The sequence below is a fragment of the Peromyscus leucopus genome, chromosome 5 (genome assembly GCF_004664715.2).
Source record: "Peromyscus leucopus breed LL Stock chromosome 5, UCI_PerLeu_2.1, whole genome shotgun sequence".
NCBI lineage: Eukaryota > Metazoa > Chordata > Mammalia > Rodentia > Cricetidae > Peromyscus > Peromyscus leucopus.
The window spans coordinates 79276660-79295421 of record NC_051067.1 but is presented as its reverse complement, the minus strand read 5'-3'; the positions used below and the strand labels follow the sequence as shown (position 1 = coordinate 79295421).

At 44.5% G+C, this 18762-nt stretch overlaps 1 protein-coding gene across 1 annotated transcript in view; it reads left to right on the top strand.

Moving 5' to 3' along the window:
- The first annotated feature begins 295 nt into the window (after nt 1-295).
- Nucleotides 296-18762, top strand: part of LOC114708500 (nuclear receptor coactivator 5-like) — a 72927-nt gene continuing 54460 nt past the window's right edge. The window contains exons 1-2 of the mRNA XM_037206069.1: nt 296-382; nt 15916-15979. Coding sequence (XP_037061964.1) covers nt 15924-15979 — 56 coding nt within the window. The 5' untranslated portion in view covers nt 296-382; nt 15916-15923. The remainder of the gene's footprint in view (nt 383-15915; nt 15980-18762) is intronic.

Sequence of the window (18762 nt, the reverse complement as noted above, 5' to 3'; positions counted from 1 at the left end):
AAGCCTAGGATAGTAAGCTCACTCTCTATTTTTGTTATGTATATCTGCCACAATAAAAATGCACAGGGATATGGCATAATAAATATTCAATGACTCTCCCAATTTCCGAAAATTTAAGTTAAGCCTGAGCCTCTGGGGGGAGGGGTAGGTGTGCAACTTGCTGGGACTTAGTTCACAGTCCTCCCGGACCTCCCTTCTCAAAGGCAGGTGCAACCCCCTGGGGAGGAAGACTGGGGGAGGGGCAGGAAAAAAAATCCCCATGGCCGGAAGTTCCTGGTCAGGTGAGTGTGGCTGGCCAAGGCTGAGACTGCTTGCGTCCCATTCACAGTTGGTGGCTCTCCCAGCCAGACACTTCGTCCCTTACTAGTCGGCGGCGATCCAGGTGGGTGGCTGACCTTTCTCCGTTCTCCCTACAGAGTGGGAAGGGAAGGGAAGGGAAGGGAAGGGAAGCAAGCTGCTCAGGTGTTTGACCGGGAACTGGGAGGGGAGGGATGACGTGAGCCAAGTGTCCAGCCCAGAACCATAGTGCTGTTTCAATAGTAGCTGTTACTGTTATTATCGTGTGTGTATGAGTGTGTGTGTGTGTGTGTGTGTGTGTGTGTGTGTGCACTCTAGGGATTACTCACTGTAGGTAAATACTTTACCACTGAGCTACAAGCTCCACCCTAACTTTTGTTAACAGTTGTTTTGTACAAATGGTATTTATTTATATATTTAAAAATATTTGCAGCATGCCCCAGGAGGCTAGAAGAGGGGGTGGGATCTGGAATTTGAGTTACAGACGGCTGTGTGTTGCCATGTGGGGTGCTAGGAATCGCACTTGGGTCCTCTGGAAGAGCATCCCTCCAGCCTCATCATTTAAGTTCACACATTCATAGTCCTAAGCGACTTTTGGCCGGGCTGTGAACATTCCTGTGAGAATTGTTTTACCTGCCATCACTAATTCTAAAATTCACCGGTATTGATAGCCGGCACCCACTTCACCGCTGCGTGCCTGTAAAACCATCACTGATATGACAGGGTTGTTTTGGTAGAGCTGGTGGCACAAGCGTAGTACCACTGATCTGCATCAATCCTGTCGTTGGATTTTCTTTTACCCTTTTGGGGGCCCCGCCACCCAGCTCCCAAATAGATCACACACGGAGGCTTACTTTTAATTATAAATGTCCCGTCTTAGTTTGGCTTGTTTCTTGCCAGCTTTCCTTAACTTATCCCATCTACCTTTTGCCTCTGGGCTTTTCCTGTTCTCTTACTTCTGTAAATCTTACTTACTCCATGACTTGCTGTATAGCCGGGTGCCTGGCCCCTGATATCCTCCTCCTTCTCTGGCTAGTTCTTTGATCTCTCCTCCCAGGTTTCTCTCTCATATATTCTCTCTGCCTGGCAGCCCTGCCTATCCTTTCTCCTGCCTCGCTATTGGCCAGTTCTTTATTAGACCATCAGGTGTTTTAGACAGGCACAGTAATACAGCTTTACAGAGCAACATAAACAAAAGTAACACATCTTAAAATAATATTCCCCAACACATCCCTTGCCTTCATTACAGATGCATGCACTGTGTTGATTGACATTTGGTTTGTTGGTTTTTCTCTTCTAACTGATTTCTTTCTTGAACCTATGCTGCCTGAACAGGTTTCCCGGAGTGCACATACCAGGGTTTCTCCTGGGTAGTGGCTAAAGGCAGTGGGTATTTTACCTCTCTACTCTGGGCAATAAGTGTGTTTTGTGTTGTGATGAAGTAAAGATAAATGTATCCATCCTGACTTGTGATGCTTCACATTTTTCTACTCTATCCTTTTCTTTTTCTTTTTTTTTTAATATTTTTTAAGATTTATTTTTATTTTCTGTGTATTGATGCTTTGCCTGCAGTGCTCACAGAGACAGAAGAGGGTGTTATATCCCCCAGAACTGGAGTTGTAGAGGTTGTGAATATCATCGTGTGGGTGCTCAGAACTGAAATCCTCAGGTAGAAACTGCTAGTACTTTTAACCACTAAGTCAGTGGTTCTCAGCCTGTGGGTTGTGACCCATTTGGGGGTCTGACCCTTTCACTGGGGTCACCCAACACTACTGGAAAACACAAGAGATTTACATTCTGATTGTTGTGAAGTAGTAACAAAAGTAATTTTCTGGTTGGGAGTCACCACAACATGAGCAACCGTATTGAAGAGTCACGGCATTAGGGAGGTTGAGAACCCCTGCGCTAAGGCATCTCTTTGGCCACTTCCCGTTCCTTTTTAAAGAAAGATGCTGATGCAGATTACAAAATTACTTCATTGCCACCAAATCCATAATGTAAAGAAATCCTACAGTTTAGTTGGGGTGGCTACCCAGTAACCCGTGGTTTAGTACATGTTTAGATCATCTCAAGAGCGCATTTACTGTCTGTTTTTACTTGGCGGTGTGACTCTTTAATTCTTGCAGTTCACATGGGGATGAAATAATACCTCCGTAAATGCCATCTTCAAGGCTAAGGAAGAGAGCACTTCCCTAGGCACAAGGCCCTGAGGTTGAGCTCCAGCGCGGCCCAGACAAAAGTCACCTCCAGAGATGTATCTGCCCCGTCTTCTGCCGTTTCACTTCTGAATATTCCTGTGCGTTAATCTTGGCTCTATTCAGTGAAGGACAAACAGACATTCTTCACTTTAATTTAGACTATTGTGTGACTTCCTCCAGGGAGACAGGGACAAACGTTTGCTTGACACTCTGGGTGGGTGCAGGAATAGGTTCACTTTCTCCATCAGTTAAAGGGTTAAAAGGCAGGAAAGAAGCCTTGGAAAAATCAGGGTTCTTAGTCTCTCTCATTAATAAGAATTTAAGAAGGGGCTCAAATGGAAGTTTGAGGACAATTTATTAGATTCAAACAAAACAACTCCAAAAAGACCCAGGGCAGGTAAGCTATCAATCTTGCAGCTGTTCAGAGAAGACTGGAGAGGAGATTAAACTGGCATGGAGGTCAGCCACATGGCAGTGAAGGGGCTCTAGAGAAAGATTAGGAAAGCCCAAAAAAACATCTGTGAGTTTAAAAGCAGGGTTGTCAGGCTTGCAGGGTAAGAGCCTTTACCAGCTAAGCCATTGACTGGCTCTGCTTACATATTTTTGGTGGATATACTAATGCACATCTGTGTACGTAGAGACTTTATTTTTTTCTTTCTTTTTATTTTATTATTATTACCTTTTTGTTGTTGTTTGTTTGGTTTCTCTGTGTAACAGTCCTGTCTGTCCTGGAACTCACTTTGTAGGCCAGGCTGGCCTTGAACTCATAGAGATCCACCTGCCTCAGCCTCCTGAGTGCTGGGATTAAAGGCGTGCGCCACCACTGCCTGACTTTATCATTATTACTTTTGAGGCAGGGTGCCATGTATCCCAGGCTGACCTCATAATTGCTATGTAGCGGTGTGTGGATCTGAGCTCTTGATTCTCCAGGCCTCTCCTCGGAAGTGCCGGGACTACAGATGTGTGCCAGCTCACCCAGATTATGTACTACAGAGGTCTGAACTCAGAGCTTGTGTGTGCCAGGCAGCACTCTACCAGTTAAACTACATCTGCAGTCCTCTCCTCTTTGGTTTGTGAGACAGCACTCCAAGCTGGCCTGGACCTCACTGTAGCCCAATCTGCTTTGAACTTCTGCTCCTCCTCCTCCTCCTCCTCCTCCTCCTCCTCCTCCTCCTCCCCCTCCTTCTCCTGAGTGCTGGGATTATAGATGTGTATCACCGTTGCTGGCTTTTCTTTCTTTCCTTCTTCTTCTTTTTTTTTTTTTTTTAAAGAACCGTGAATGAAATCATATTTTACTACTGGAGTGTTGCCGCTTTCTTCATTTTTAATAAGGCATGACTATCTTTCCACTTGTGCTCAAGTGGATATTTAATGAGTCCCCAAGTGATAGGCATTAACTTACTAAAATAGTTCACTGTTACAAAAAAGGATGAAAATGAATCGCTTTTTTCTGGGTTCTCCAAAGAATACAATTGTGTGTGTGTGTGTGTGTGTGTGTGTGTGTGTGTGTGTGTGTGTGTAAAAAGAAACTGCTTAAATGATTGTGGAGGCTTGTGTGTTTAGAATCATCAGGGTAGCCCTCAGGCTGCAGACCCATGGAGAAGCCAATCTTGTTGCAGTTTACATCTGAAGGCCTTCTAGAAGCTTCCTTTTGGCTTGGAGAGGGCAGTTGGTCTTGTTTTTGTCAGTCCTTCAACTGACTAAATGAGGTCCATCTATATTATAGCAGACTGTCTACTTTATTCAAAATCTGATTTTTTAAAAAACTTTATTTATTTATATTTTATGTATGAGTGCTTTCTTTGCAGGTAAACCTGCACACCAGAAGAGGGTGCCCGATCTCATTACAGATGGTTGTGAGCCACCATGCGGGTGCTGGGAATTGAACTCAGGACCTCTGGAAAAGCAGCCAGTGTTCTTAACTCCTGAGCCATCTCTCCAGCCCCTCAAAATCTGATTTAATCATTAACGTTTACTCAAAAACACCTTCTTAGAATGGTCTAGACTAGTGTTTGATGAACTAATCCTTGGCATGGCTGAGTTGACATGTAAAATAGTTTTCCCTCAGAATTCTGCATGGGGCACCTACCCTGTCATTCCTGCTTCTATTTTCCATGGTCCTTTCTCACTCTGGTCATACTCCCTGTTTTCTGCTCACTAACTATACTGGGAAGATGGAGAGAGCTGAGTGTGGTGGTACACATTTATAATCTCCAAACTGAAGAGACAAATAAGGGGGCTGGAGAGATGGCTCAGTGGTTAAGAGCACAGACTGTTTTTCCAGAGGTCCTGAGTTCAACTCCCAGCAACAACATGGTGGCTCACAACCACTTCTATGGGATCTGATGCCCTCTTCTGCAGATAGGACATTCATACATAAAATAAGTAAATCTTTAAAAAAAAAAAAAAAACAGAGACAGATAGATAAGGAGCCAAGGACAGCCCATATTAATGACTCCACCAGAGTCCAACTTGGCAAGCCAATGGGTGTATTGGGGTTAGTTACTGGAGTGTCAACGAAGGGTAACTTATTAATTTGTTGGTACATAGCTTGCCTAGGATGTGCAAGAACTTGGACTTAATCCTTAGCACTGCGGGTAGGGATGGACATAATAAATAATTGTTTTTGTGTAACTGTTTTCTTACACTTATGGGTTTTATTGTTTTCTGGATATGATATTAATAGATGCTTACAATGGTTCACTCAGTAACCAGTCTTCAGACATAAACTGATCACTGATTCATCAATATCACAAAGACAAAAGCAAAACAAAACAAAGCACACACACACACACACACACACACACACACACACACAAACAAAACAAAACAACACTCCAGCACCCCCCCAGGAGACACCAGCCAGCAGAATGTCCTTCACTGCCTTGCTGTTCACCTGTTCGTAGGCTACACTATTCCACAGTGAACATCCTCACAGAGATAAACAACATCAGAAAACTTGGATAGGTGTGTATGCGTATTTGTGACCTTTATCGGTGGTCATGTGTGTTGCAACCATGGGTGATGGGATTTTGGATTTTAGTGTCATTGTATTTTGAGACAGGGTGTCACTTGGTAGCCTTAGCTGGCTTGGAATCACTGTGCAGACCAGACTGGCCTTGAACTCACAGAGAGCTGGCCTGCCCCTGCCTTTTGAGTCTAGAATAAAGGTGTGCATCATCGTTATCCCCACCCCCACCCCCACCCCCACCCCACCCCCACCCCGCCCCGGAGCTGAGGACTGAACCCAGGGCCTTGTCCTTGCTAGGCAAGCGCTCTACCACTGAGTTAAATCCCCAGCCCCTATCGTCATCTCTTGTAATAGAACTGAAGCTTTTGGGTGCAGAAATTCTGTCTGTTCTGCCATACACTCAACATTTTGAACAGCAGTGTGTAGTACACAAATACTGAATCAGAGAGGTGATCTTGTTGCCAAAAAAAAAAAAATCCAACAACAAAAGGAAAAGAAAAAAGAAAGACGAAACTGGAGGGAGGAAGGTATTGTAGAGGAGGGACTGAGAAAAAAGAAAAAAGGAAAGGTAAAGAGGGCGGGGAAAAATCAGTGGTAGAGCCAGTTCCAGGCCCCAGTTTCTGGGAGGTGGAGTAGAGGAAAAGTGTTCTGCTATGCACCTCCGCCGCGGCAGGGGGCGCTGTGTGACTCAGCGAGCTTTGTGGGCGTGACACGAGGGGCGTGGCCACAGCCAAGCGAGGCAGGAGTAGAGAGGTTGAGGCAAGGTTCCGCAGCTCCAGGTGAGTGTCGCCTACTGCGCCTTACAATGAGTTCTCCCCGGCCCCGACGTGACACTCCTCTGCTGGGGTGCTGGGGAGGCAGAATCTGGGCCTCGGAGGCTGAGCCGCCTGGCTCCTGCAGGCCTCAGTTTCCCCTGCGGTGAGTGGGGGATGGGCTGGCTGCTTGGGGCGGCTCCTGGTTCCCGCCTGGCGGCCGGGCCTTGCCCTGGAGGCCCGGTTCCTCTTCCAGTGCAGCCTGGCGGCTGGACCAAACCTGGGCGTGAATCTAGAAGGTCAACTGTGGGACCTTGGGCAAGTCACGTCCCCTCTGTGCCTCGGGGCTGAAACAGGCTGGATGGGGCCGAGGGGATGGCGCAGCGGGTCAAGGCGCCTGACGATGGTCGAAGGTTGTCCTCTGACTTCCACACCACTGCTGTGGCACGTGAGCACACCTCTGCCCCAATAAGTAAATGTAAAAAAAGAAAGAAAGAAAGAAAGAAAGATTGCTTTGAAATAGGCAGCGTGCACCCTGCCTGATATTCTGATGGTTTTTAAGAGACCGGTATAGGTTCAGAGCACACCAAACCACTGTTTCTTCGTGTTACCGTCCTGTAGTTGTGCTCCTGTGATGATGTGATTATCATTTGGACTGCCTGAGGTTTGTATTTGTTTGTTTTTGTCGTGTTGGGATGGAATCCGGGAGCTTCTGCGATATAGGGTGTACCACTGAGCCACACTCTCAGTTTAATATTCTGTGAATTCCGTCCCGGTAAAGGAGGGCGGGCGGGGTAGAAATCGCTTTCCTCACATCTTTTAGCCCGGCGTTGATTGAGTGGGGAAGTCTGAGGCTTAGTTTTGGCCTGCTTGGGGGTCAGCGGTTGATTGTGAGGTTTCTGCTCTGTCTGAAAGAAGCATTTTACTAATTAGAATGTTTGATGAGCATGGTGGTGGAGGCCTTTAATCATACAGGGGCAGGCAGATCTTCCGTGTTCAAAGCCAGCTTGGTTTACATTGGGAGTTCCAGGACAGCCAGGGCTACGGCGTGAGACCTTAGTGCCTGGGAGGGTCTTTGACTCTAGAATGTGCCTTGCAGCAGCAGCCCTTCCTTCTTCGGCGCCCCCCTCCCGCGCTTAGCTGTTTTTGATCTGTAGTCTGGCTCTGACAGTGGAAGCGAAGGCTTTTTGCTGAGTCAGCACCTTCTGCCCAGGCTTCCCGGGCAGCCGGCAGTTCAGTGCTGATTTCAACGCTGCCCTCTGTTGAGAATGTGCAGAAGTCTGCTGCTTCTAAGAGAGGTCTCATTTTGCCAGTTCTGGGGACAGTGAACTGGCTGGTGGGGTGACCCTGTTTCCAGATTTTTTTTTTTAGAAAGACATTTCTTTTTTTCACATATATAACCGGACAGCTACAGTATTTTTCCTTTTTAACTTATAAAGAACTGTAGAGAAGATCGTTACTATTTTGTCTATTCAATTTTTTTTTCTTTCGGTTTTTCGAGACAGGTTTCTCTGTGTAGTTTTGGTGCCTGTCCGGATCTTGCTCTGTAGACCAGGCTGGCCTCAAACTCACAGAGATCTGCCTGGCTCTGCCTCCCAAGTGCTGGGATTAAAGGTGTGCGCCACCATCGCCCAGCGAAAGTTTTTTTCCCCCCACATTTATTTATTTGGTATGTATATGTGTGGGCTCATGAGTGTGTAGATGTCAGAGGTTTTCTCCTTTCATCATAGGTGTTCTGTGGTTGAATGGGAAGTCATGGAACTCAACTTGAGGCCTGGTAACATACGCATTAACTCTCTGAGCCATTTAAATGGCCCAAATCTTGTTTTGTGAATATGTTTTTTTTAACTGTTTTCGGACTTAGCTTAGTAGTTGATGGAAATTGACTGGCAAAAAACAAAAACAACCTAGCTGGCTGCCTTGGGTCCCTTGTCTAACTTGTAAGTCTAATTTCATTATTAAGTTATCTTGTAGTTGGCTTTTAGTATAGTGTTTTTTGAAGTTCAGTCATCTGATAGCATGTTGCCAGACTTAGTTCCTTTTTGTTGCAATTTGGTTTTCCTTTTTTTTTTTCTTTCTTCTTGTGTTTTTTGAAATGGGATCACCTTGTACTGGTTCTGAACTTTGGGTCTCAAGTAAGTCTCACACTGTAGCCGCTGGGATTTCGGATGTGCGCTGTCATGCCCTATCTTTCTATGTATGTATGTATTTCAGTGCGTTCACAAGTTCATGGGCATCTAAATTGTTTAGTTTCTAGCTATCACGACTAACGCTGCTATGAACATTCTTGGACCTGTGTTTCATTTCTCTTTTAAAAGTAAGAGTGGAATTGTTAGGTCATACAGTAAAGTTATGTTTGCCTTTTTGAGGACATGCCACATCACTTTCTGAAGCTTTAATACCATCGTATATTCCTGCCAGTAATCAATCTGTGAGGATCCTGAATGCTTTGCGTTCTCATCAGTTCTTTTGGGGCTGGATGAAGCAGCCAGGGCCTTGTGCCTTCTTAGGACGTTGACCTGCACTGCCCACCCTCGGATCTGTCTTCTTCATTACAGCCGTCTGTAATGAAGAAGGAGTGAAGTGGTATGCTCTTGTTGGGTTTTGGTTTGTTTCTCTTATGGATTGTTGTTCCTAGTTAGCATTAACGTCTCATTTGAAATGGTCTTTATCGTGTTGTTCTTGGGACATATCCAGTTGATGTGGGCGGGCCCAGCCTTTTGTGGGCAGCTCCATTCTCTGGGCAGGTGTTCTAGGCTGTGGAGAGCTGGCTGAGTGTGAGTCTGTGAGTGAGCCAGCAAGTGGTGGTCTGCACGGTTCCTGCTTTTGAAGTTCCTGTCCTGACTTCCCTCGGTGATGGAGTGTATGACCTGGAAGTGTGAGCCAAATACACCCTTTCCTCCATGAGGAGCTTTTGGTCAGCAACAGAAGGAAACTACGACAACTGTTTTTTTATTGTGGTAAGAACACTTAGGGTTTGCCGTCTTAGCCATTCCCTCCTTCTAAGCTCTCCGAACCCCGTCACCATTTCCAGCTGCATATCTCAGTGTCAAGTATATTCACATTGTCATGAAACAGAATAACTGTAAGGCTTTTTTATCTTGCCAAAGTGAAATTTATTACCTATTAACCAACTCCCCGTTTTTCCTCCGTTAGCTTCTGCCAGGCACCATTCTGCTCTCTTTTCATGATTTAATCAAGGTATTTCGTACACGTGGAACACAGTAATGTTTATAGCTCTTTGTCCTTCGGATGTCTTTATGGCTTGTCCATGTTGCAGTATGTGTCAGACTTTCTTCCTTAAGGCTGAGTAATACACTTGGGTTTTCTTTTTTTCTTTTTTCTTTTTTCTTTTTTTTTTTTAAGATTTATTTATTATGTATACAATATGCCTGTATGCCAGAAGAGGGCACCAGATCTCATTACAGATGGTTGTGAGCCACCATGTGGTTGCTGGGAATTGAACTCAGGACCTCTAGAAGAACAGCCAGTGGTCTTAACATCTGAGCCATCTCTCCAGCCCTCTTGGGTTTTCTTTTGCTGTACTGTAGAAAGTGTTCAGCCACTGAGGCCGCTGAGACATACACTGAGTGAGCTTTGTCTTTTTATTCTTTTATTTTTATTTTTTTAAGTTTTTAAAACTTTGTTTTTCTCCCCTTTCTTAAAATTGAAAATATCCAGGTGGTGGTGGCACACGTCTTTTTAATCCCAGCCCTCAGGAGGCAAAGGCAGGAGTTCGAGGCCAGCTTGGTTTATAGACTGAGTTCTAGGATAGCAAGGGCTACAAAGAGAAACCCTGTCTTGAAAAAACAAAAACAAACAAACTGAAAATAAATTTCTTTCATGCAGTATATTGTATTGTCTCCCTTCCCCCAACTCCTCCTAGATCCTCCCCACCTCCCTGCCCCCCCAAATCTACACCCTTTCCTTCTCTCATTAGAAAACAGGCATCTAAATAATAATAATAATAATAATAATAATAATAATAATAGATAAAATAAAAGCCAACAAAACAGAATAGGACAAAAACAAAACAAGCAAACAAAAAAAGGAAAAGTGCCAAAGAAAAGCACAAGAAAGACAGACAGACAGACAGACATTGCACACAGAGAAATGCCATAAAAACACAACATTGGAAATCATAATATATAAGCAGAAGACCTGTAAGATAAAACAAACTAAAAGCCCAGACAAAGCATTTTGTGACAGAAAACCTCTTAAAACATTGAGCTCATTTTGTGTTGGCCATCTACTGTTGGGCATGGGGCCCAACCAGTGAGACCCCGTTGGAGTAATCTAATTTTTCCTTTGCAGGTGGTTCTCAGTTGGAGATAGCTTCTGCATTAGGAATGGGGGCTTGTGTCCACTTCTGCTCACAGCACTGGGACTCCATCTGGCTTAGACCTGTGCTGTGGCTAAGAATACTTGCTGCTCTTGCAAAGGACCCAAGTTTAGTTTCCAGCAGCCAAATCCAGAGGCTCACAGCCACCTGTGACTCCTGCCCTAGGGTCATCTGGTGCTTCTGGCCTCTGTGGGTACCCACATCCATGTGTGTATACCCACACAGACTTAGACACAAATACATAATTCAAAATAATAACATCATTAAAGGGCTTTTTAAAAATTTTTCTATCTTTATATTTTTATTGTATGAATGTTTTGCCTGCATGTATGTCTGTTTGCCCACCATGTGTATGCCTGGTCCCTGTAGAGGCCAGAAGAGGGTAACAGATCCCATGGAACAGGAGTTTATAGGCTGTTGTGAGCTACTGTATGGGTGCTGGGAATCAAGCCTGGGTACTCTGCAAGAGCAGCCAGTACTCTTAACTGCTGAGCCACCTCTCCAGCTACCCCCCCATTAAAAGATTTTAACATGAGACCTGTGGTCTTGCTCATTTGCTCAGGCTGTTTTTGAATTTGTAATCCCTTTACCTCCTGAATAGCTGGTGACTATAGTCTTTTGAATTTGTATGTCACATCCTGACTGTCCAGCAGTATGTGGTCTTGGTTATGGTGTGCATGCTATGATCAAGTATGTCCACGATCATAACATTTTAAGGCATTTTAAGGATCTGCTTTCAGTTCTTTCGGATGCATACCAAGATGTGGAATTATTTGGATCATAATGGTGATTCTGTTAATTTTTTTCTACCATGGCCTTGCCATTTTATATTCCTAACTTTTTTTTTTTAATAGTAGGCATCCTTATGCAGGAAAGAAATGGCCTCTTTTGGTTTTGCTTTACATTGATCTTTCCAGTCACAACCGGTCCTGAGCTGCCATGTGCTTTGTGTCACATGTACATGTTGAAAGAGTGTCTGTGAAATCCTTTTTGTTTTTTGGAGATAGGATTACTCTCTAGCTGAGGCTGACATGGAATACTGCCCGGGCTAGCCTCAAACTTGGGAGGGTCCTCCTGTCTCAAATTACAGGTATACACACCACTACAGATCTTTGCTTGTTATTTAAAGCATTATTTGCATTGTCTTTTATTACTGAATTTGTAGGCGCTCTTTATGTTTACTGTATTTATGTGGATTCTTTGTCAAAAATAAAATTCTCAGGTATTTCCATAATAATATCTTTTGAAACATAAAAGTAAAAAAATGTAGTTAATATGTCCCACTTACCAACTTTTCTTTTTACACTGCTGGGGATCGAAAGCAAGGGCCTTGCAGCGTGCTGGGCAGGCTGTCAGTGAGCTCCATGGTTTTTGAGACCATGTGTGAGCCTGTGTAGCTCAGGCTGGTCTTGAACACCCAGGCTTCCTGCCACGGTCCCCTGAAGGCTGGAATTACGATGTAAGCCACCACACCTGATTCCCTTCAGTATTTGTTGTTGTTGTTGAGACTCTTGGCTCCCGCCTTTCCCATTTTCTTCAGTCTTGCCCTGAAGTTTTATTCCCAGGTAACGTGGGCAGTGAGCGGCGGGAGAGGCGTTTCTTTGTTCAGTAGGCGTGGCGACTGCAGAGAGATGGGGGGGGCACCATCAGCCCGCTCAGAGCCCGTTAGGTTGTGACAGTGTGGGAGGCACACTGATGGAGGCAGAGGGCCTGAACGGATGTCTTCACAGCCCGTGAACTCCACGGCTGTCCCTATTTTAGGTCCTTTTACCAATTTGGAGGTTGTTGCTGAAAGTTCAGCTCAGGGGTCCCTTTGCTAGGAAGCAGTCCCTGATCTTCCTTGTTTACCCTAAAGATGCTTGCGTGTGGTACTTTGTTTTTGCCGGGTCCAGTGCGGCAGAAGAGGAGTGAGTGCACACAGCGCGATGCAGACTCTCTGGGTTTCTCCTGTATGGAAAAGAGAACAGCTCTGTTCTACAGCTTGGTGTCTTTTATTTAAGGACAGAGTGAGCTGCTGAGCATGTCAGGTCTTGTCTTGAGCTTTAAAGGTCAGAAAGGCTCAGTGCTGCTTTCCCAAAAAAGTGCCTAAAGGCGTTCGTTTTCCTCCTGGTTGTCAGATTGCCCTGCAATATTCCACAGAGACAGTGAAAGCCGAGGGAGGACTAACCAGGTCACAGGTTAGGCTTGCCTGCCCTTGATGAAAGCTTTACAGGCTGCCTGTGTAGCAACGTATTTTACTACATTACTACTGTAGGGTAAAAGGGCCAGCCAAAGAAATACACCCTAGCCCTGAAACCAGAGCCAAAGAAACACACTTAACACCTGACCAAGTCAGTAAAAAAAAAAAAAATACAAAAACAAAACAAAACAAAACAAAATACAACCAGTCCCTGAACAGGAAAACCAACCAATCCTGGAGTACAAAACCAACTAATCCCTGAGTACGAAATCTAGCCAATCTCTGAGCTTCTTGAAATTCAGGGATTGAAATCCAATCAATTCCCACGCTGAAAATCTTCACCCTGAAAAAATTCCACCCCCAAGAAGCCCCGTATAAGCCCTGTGCCGGGACAGTTTGCAGCTGCCTTTTTCCACCCTGGCAGAGGCAGCCTCCCTCCTGAACTCCTCCCTCCCTTGAATGAGGTTTTGGTGAGACCTTTCAGCAGAGCGGAGAAGTAACATCTTTCAGGGAGCGGAACAAAGCCCCTGCGGAAACCCTCTCCTAGCAGAGCAGAGCTGTTTGTTACATTGTGGAAACATTCCCTGGGGTCAGGGCTGTAAGCTGCTGCGCTTATGGTGACTTTGTGGTACTCCTTGGCTCCTGACTCCCAGGATCCCTTTCCATCCAAGCTGCAGTTGCTTACAACTACTACTGCCTTAAACTACATTTGTTATTAGTTCAGTGAATATTTGTCAGGTGCTCCATGTGACACTGCATGCTTTTGAAGTATTTTATTTTTCTTTTATGCATTTGAGTGTTTTTACCTGCATGTATGTGCGTGCACCACATTCATGCAGTGCCTGAAGAGGTCAGAAGGTGTCCCCAGGTTTGGTTCCTAGCACCCACATGGCAGCTCACAGCTGTCTGTAATTCCAGTTTCAGGGACACCGTTCTGTCTTCCACAGACATTACATGTGTGTAGTACATTTTCATACATGCAGTCAAATTCTCATACACATAAAACTAAAAATAAATAAATTTCCAGGACCCCAGCCAGTGGTGTTGTACTGCCCACATTCCGAGTGGCTCTAACCACCTGTTTAATCTAATCTAGAAACTCCCTTACAGACATGCACAGTGATTTGTTTCCATGGTGATTCTGAGTTTCATCAAGCTGGCAGTCAAGAGTGACCATCATAGCACTTGTGCAAGGCATCGTTTGCCCACCTGCTAAGGGCTCCGTGTCCTAATACTGTTACCGTGAGGGAGCATAAGACTTTTGTAGGAACACAATACATGGACCTTTTCTGATGTAATTGATAAGATGACAAGGCTATGGAACAGTTAGGTCCCTCTCACGTTGCTGCTGGAAATGTAAAGTGGAGCTGCCTCTATGGAAAAAAGCCTGGTGTTTTCTCAAAAACTTAAACATGTAGTTATTTTTGAAAATTACTAATATGCCGGCGGCGGTGGTGGCTCACGCCTTTAATCCCAGCACTTGGGAGGCAGAACCAGGTGGATCTCTGTGAGTTCGAGGCCAGCCTGGTCTCCAAAGCGAGTTCCAGGAAAGGCGCAAAGCTACACAGAGAAAACCTGTCTCGAAAAACCAAAAAAAAAAAAATAAAATTACTAATGTGTATGTATCTGTACGTGTATGCCACATGTGTGCAGGTGCCCACAGAGGCCTGAAGAGGAGATCAGATTCTAACCTGAAGTTAGAGGCAGTTGGTGCTTTCCTACGTGGGTGTGAGGGAATAGAACTCGGGTCCTCTGGGAGGACTGGGAAGCCATCTCTCTAGCCCCATCATACAGTTATTTATAACTGTGTTACTCTAAGAGTAATCTACTTGCCGGGCAGTGGTGGCCCACGCCTTTAATCCCAGCATTCGGGAGGCAGAGGCAAGTGGATCTCTGTGAGTTCGAGGCCAGCCTGGTCTACAGAGTGAGTTCCAGGACAGCCAGGGCTACACAGAGAAACCCTGTCTTTTTTTTTTTTTTTTTTTTTTTTTTTTTTTTTTTTTTTTTTAAGAAGAAATAAAAAAAGGTTCATATAAATCATGTAAACAAGAATTCTTAAAGGCCTTATTCATAATAGTCAAAAAGTGTAAACAACCAAGCACCTGTCACCATCTGAACAGTGAAATCTTCCTCAGCCATAGGAAGAAGAAGGTACTGTATTCTGTAATGCAGATGTCTTGAAAGTGCTGAGTAGAAGAAGCCAGACATAAGAGAAGAGGATGTGCTCTTGGATTCCATTATGTGAAATGTCCAAAATAGACAACTCCTCAAGACAGACTAGTTTTAGTCATTGGGGACTGAGAAGAGGGAAAAGTATAGCTGGCCATTGCATTTCTTTTTATGGTGGTCACACAACTGTGAACGTCTGAAAGAGACCTCCATAAAGTTCACCTTTCGCCCATTCCGAGGATTGAACTCGGGCTTTCTCTCATGTTGGGCAAACACTCTACCATAGGTAACACCAAGGAGCTCTCAGTCTCCCAAGTGCCGGGCTTACAGTTGTGTGTGTCTTGAGTATCAGTCTCTAGCATGAAAAGGAATAAACCAAGGTAACATGAAGTATATTTTAATAGAAAGGGTTCCTTAGTGTTTCTTCTTATTACCAAGCTTTATTGTTTCTACCTTTTAGTCTTAGACATTTCATCATCTCTTAGGAGGCTTATTAGTAAATCAGTTGATTAAGGGGAAAAAATCCTTGCTGGCCCTAAATAACAGGTGTTTTATGGTGCTTTGGTGACATGGCTTTTCTCTGTCACCTTTGTCCAGCAGCATGTGGCACTGAGGGAGAAGACTCAGCAAAGGGGAGCCGAAATCAGTGAAATAAAGTCCAGGTTTTCTTAAGTCTTTTGGGGTGTTGAGCACTAAACCTGGACCTTGTGATGCTAGGCAAGTGTTCCACCAGTGAGCTGCACCTCCAGTTTTAAAAATTATCCATTGCCACTGTGGTTGTTAGCTTATACTTCCTCTGTCCTGTTCTGCAATCTCATTTTGGCATTTTTCTTTTCTCTTGCACAGAAATGGAATTCATAAAGTGTCTCTGGGCTGTAATTGTTAGTTCTTTGTTGTGTGTGTTTGGAATTGACAATTGCAGGGTGGGAGTGTGGGTTGGAAACGAGCATTGCTGCTGGTATTGTGAAAATTGATCTTCTGATTTAATTGTTGAAATATTTTTTCAGGACTTAAGATGTTTTCATTGATCAGGCGCCATGTAGGACATAGAAGATCTTCAGTAGCTAAAAGGTAAAGCAAAATATTTTTTGAATGTGTCTTATGTTTTTAATGCACTCTGGGGTAAAAATATCAAAATTGGATGAAGACAGAAGTGCAGGTATCAAGATTTAACTTTGACAATTATTTCTCATTTCACTTGAATTTTTAGTCCATGTAATTAGAAAAATGACATCCTTTTCATTTTCTGGCTGCATAAGCAATGCACAGTTTGTTTTGTTTTTAAATAAACAATTTTGGAAATATTGCATACTCACAAGAAGCTGAAAGATACACTTTGTAAATATATCCACAACCCTGTGTTGTGCGGTATGAAGCAAGCTCCAGTCCCGTGTAGTCTATCCCTGGGCATTCACCAAGGTTAGGCTCTGTGGACTCTTCACGCTCCTTTTCATATAGAAACTGTAAATTCTGTTTCTGTGTTTGCAGGTAGTCGTTGTTTATGAATATTCATTAACTTTCCACCTTTAAATGTCAGAATAGCTGCTATCAAGTTTTTGTATTTTTTCTTCTCTACTTTTAGAGATTAGAAAAATTAATCATGTCTATATGTGTGTTTTTGTGCATGTGTGTGGATGCCTGTGGAGGCCAGAGGCAATGCATCCCCTGGAATCTGTTGGGAGCCACCTGACATGGGTGCTGAGAACAGAACTCAGGTCCTCTGGAAGAGCACGCTGTGCTTTTGGCCATCTCTCCAGCCCCTTCTCTGTTGTTTTAACAGTTTATCCACATATGTTAATTGCACAGGAAACAGGTGTCATCGTGATATTCCATACATCTGTGTAATAGACTTGGGTCACACTCACACCCTGTTACCCTGGGTTATCCTCTCTGTTCCATCCTCGAAATCCCTTATTCGTCTTTATTAGTCTCAATCTACCCCCCCCCCCATTTGACAGAGAAAACTTGTAAAAATGTCTTTCTGAGGCTGGTTTATCTAGTGTACTAGACGATCTCCAGTCTCATCTGCTTTCCTGAAATGACGTTCCCTTTTTCTTAGTGTGTGTGTGTTGGGGTGTGTAGTTGTGCATGCTTGCCTGAGTGTGTCATTCTCAGGAACCATCTGTCTTGTGTGTTGAGATAGAGTCTCTCACTGGCCTAAAGCTCACCAATTAGGCTAGGATAGCTAGCTGGCCAGCAAGCCCTACCTGACTTTATGTCTTCAGTGCTGTGTTTACAGGTAGGGACCACTATACACACGCATCTCCATCCACCTCCTATTAATCCTGTTGGTCGAACTTAGATCCTCACACCACGGCAAGCACTTCCCTACCAAGCTGTCTCCACGGCTGTGGTAGCTCACTGGACACACCTGGGAGGAAGGAGTCGGGTGGCCTGTGGGCATGTCTGTGGCTATTTTCTTGACTGCTAGATGACGAGGAGGTCTTGATCCACTGGGGGTGGTGCTACTCCTATGCAGATGGGCCTAGGCTGTATAAGGAAGCCAGCTGAGCCGGGCGGTGGTGGCGGCGGCAGCGGCGGCGGCGCATGCCTTTAATCCCAGCACTCATTAGGCAGAGCCAGGCAGATCTCTGTGAGTTCAAGGCCAGCCTGGTCTACAGAGCAAGATCCAGGACAGGCACCAAAACTACACAGAGAAACCATGTCTCGAAAAAAAGAGAAAAAGAAAACCAGCTGACTAGAAGCAGGAAAACGGAGTCAGTAAGCAGTGTTCTCTGTAGTCTTTGCCTTTGCTCTACCTCCAAGTTCCAGCTTGCTCTGGCTTCTCTTGGTGACACACTCTGATGTGGACATATAAATCAAATAAATCCTTCTCTCTCCCAAGTTGCTTTTAGTCAGTGTTTTATAACAGCAATTGGAAGTTAGGACACTAGCCCTCCATTTTTCTCTACTGCTGAGTAATAACCAGTATATATGTTGTGTGTGTGCGCGTGTGTCTGTATGTGTGTACACCACGTATTCTTTATCCATTCATTTGTTGATGGGTATCTTGGCTATTGTGAACAGTTTGAAGATAGATATGGGTATGCAGGGATGTCTGTGGTATGCTGACTTTGATCCCTTTGAATCCTGGGAGTGGGATAGCCGGATAGTATAGTATATAGTATAGTTCTTTTTAAGGAGCCTCTATATGATTTCCATGATTGCTGTGCGAGTTTATTAATAGAGCTATGAGGAGATTCAGTGCATTTGTCTTGGTGATAGCCATTCTGACTACGGTGAGATCTTGCTTCTGTCTCCTGAGTGCTGAGATTAAAGGCGTGTACCACCACACCTAGTTCAATATGGTTTAGCAATGCATTTCACTTTCCTGATGGCTGGCTGTAGATGTTGGTTGTAGACATTTTTCATGTGTTTATCTGCCTTAGGAAAGTGTGCGTGTTGGAGGGCAGAGGGCAGCTCTGTGGAGTCAGTCTCTCATCTTCAGGAAAGTTCCAAGGAGCAGATTCATGTTGCCAGGCTTTTGTGGAAAGGGCTCTTAGCTGCTTAACCATTGCTTGATGGCCCCTTTGTCCCTTTGAAATTGTCTGTACAGGCCATTTGCCTATTGTTTTTAAGACTTTAGTTTATGTATATGGATGTTTTGTTTGCATGGTTATCTGTACATCAGAAGAGGTCATCAGGTCCCATGAGACTACACTTGTAGATGGTTGTGAGCCGCCATGTGGGTGCTGGGAATTGAACTCATGGCCTCTGGAAGAGCAGCCAGTGCTTTTGAACACTGAGCCATTTGTCCAGCTCCCTTATTTGCCCATTTCTTGATTGGATTGTTTTCTTGGTATTTGTTTTTATTGTATTGCATGCGTGCGTGTGCATGTGTGTACATGATGTGC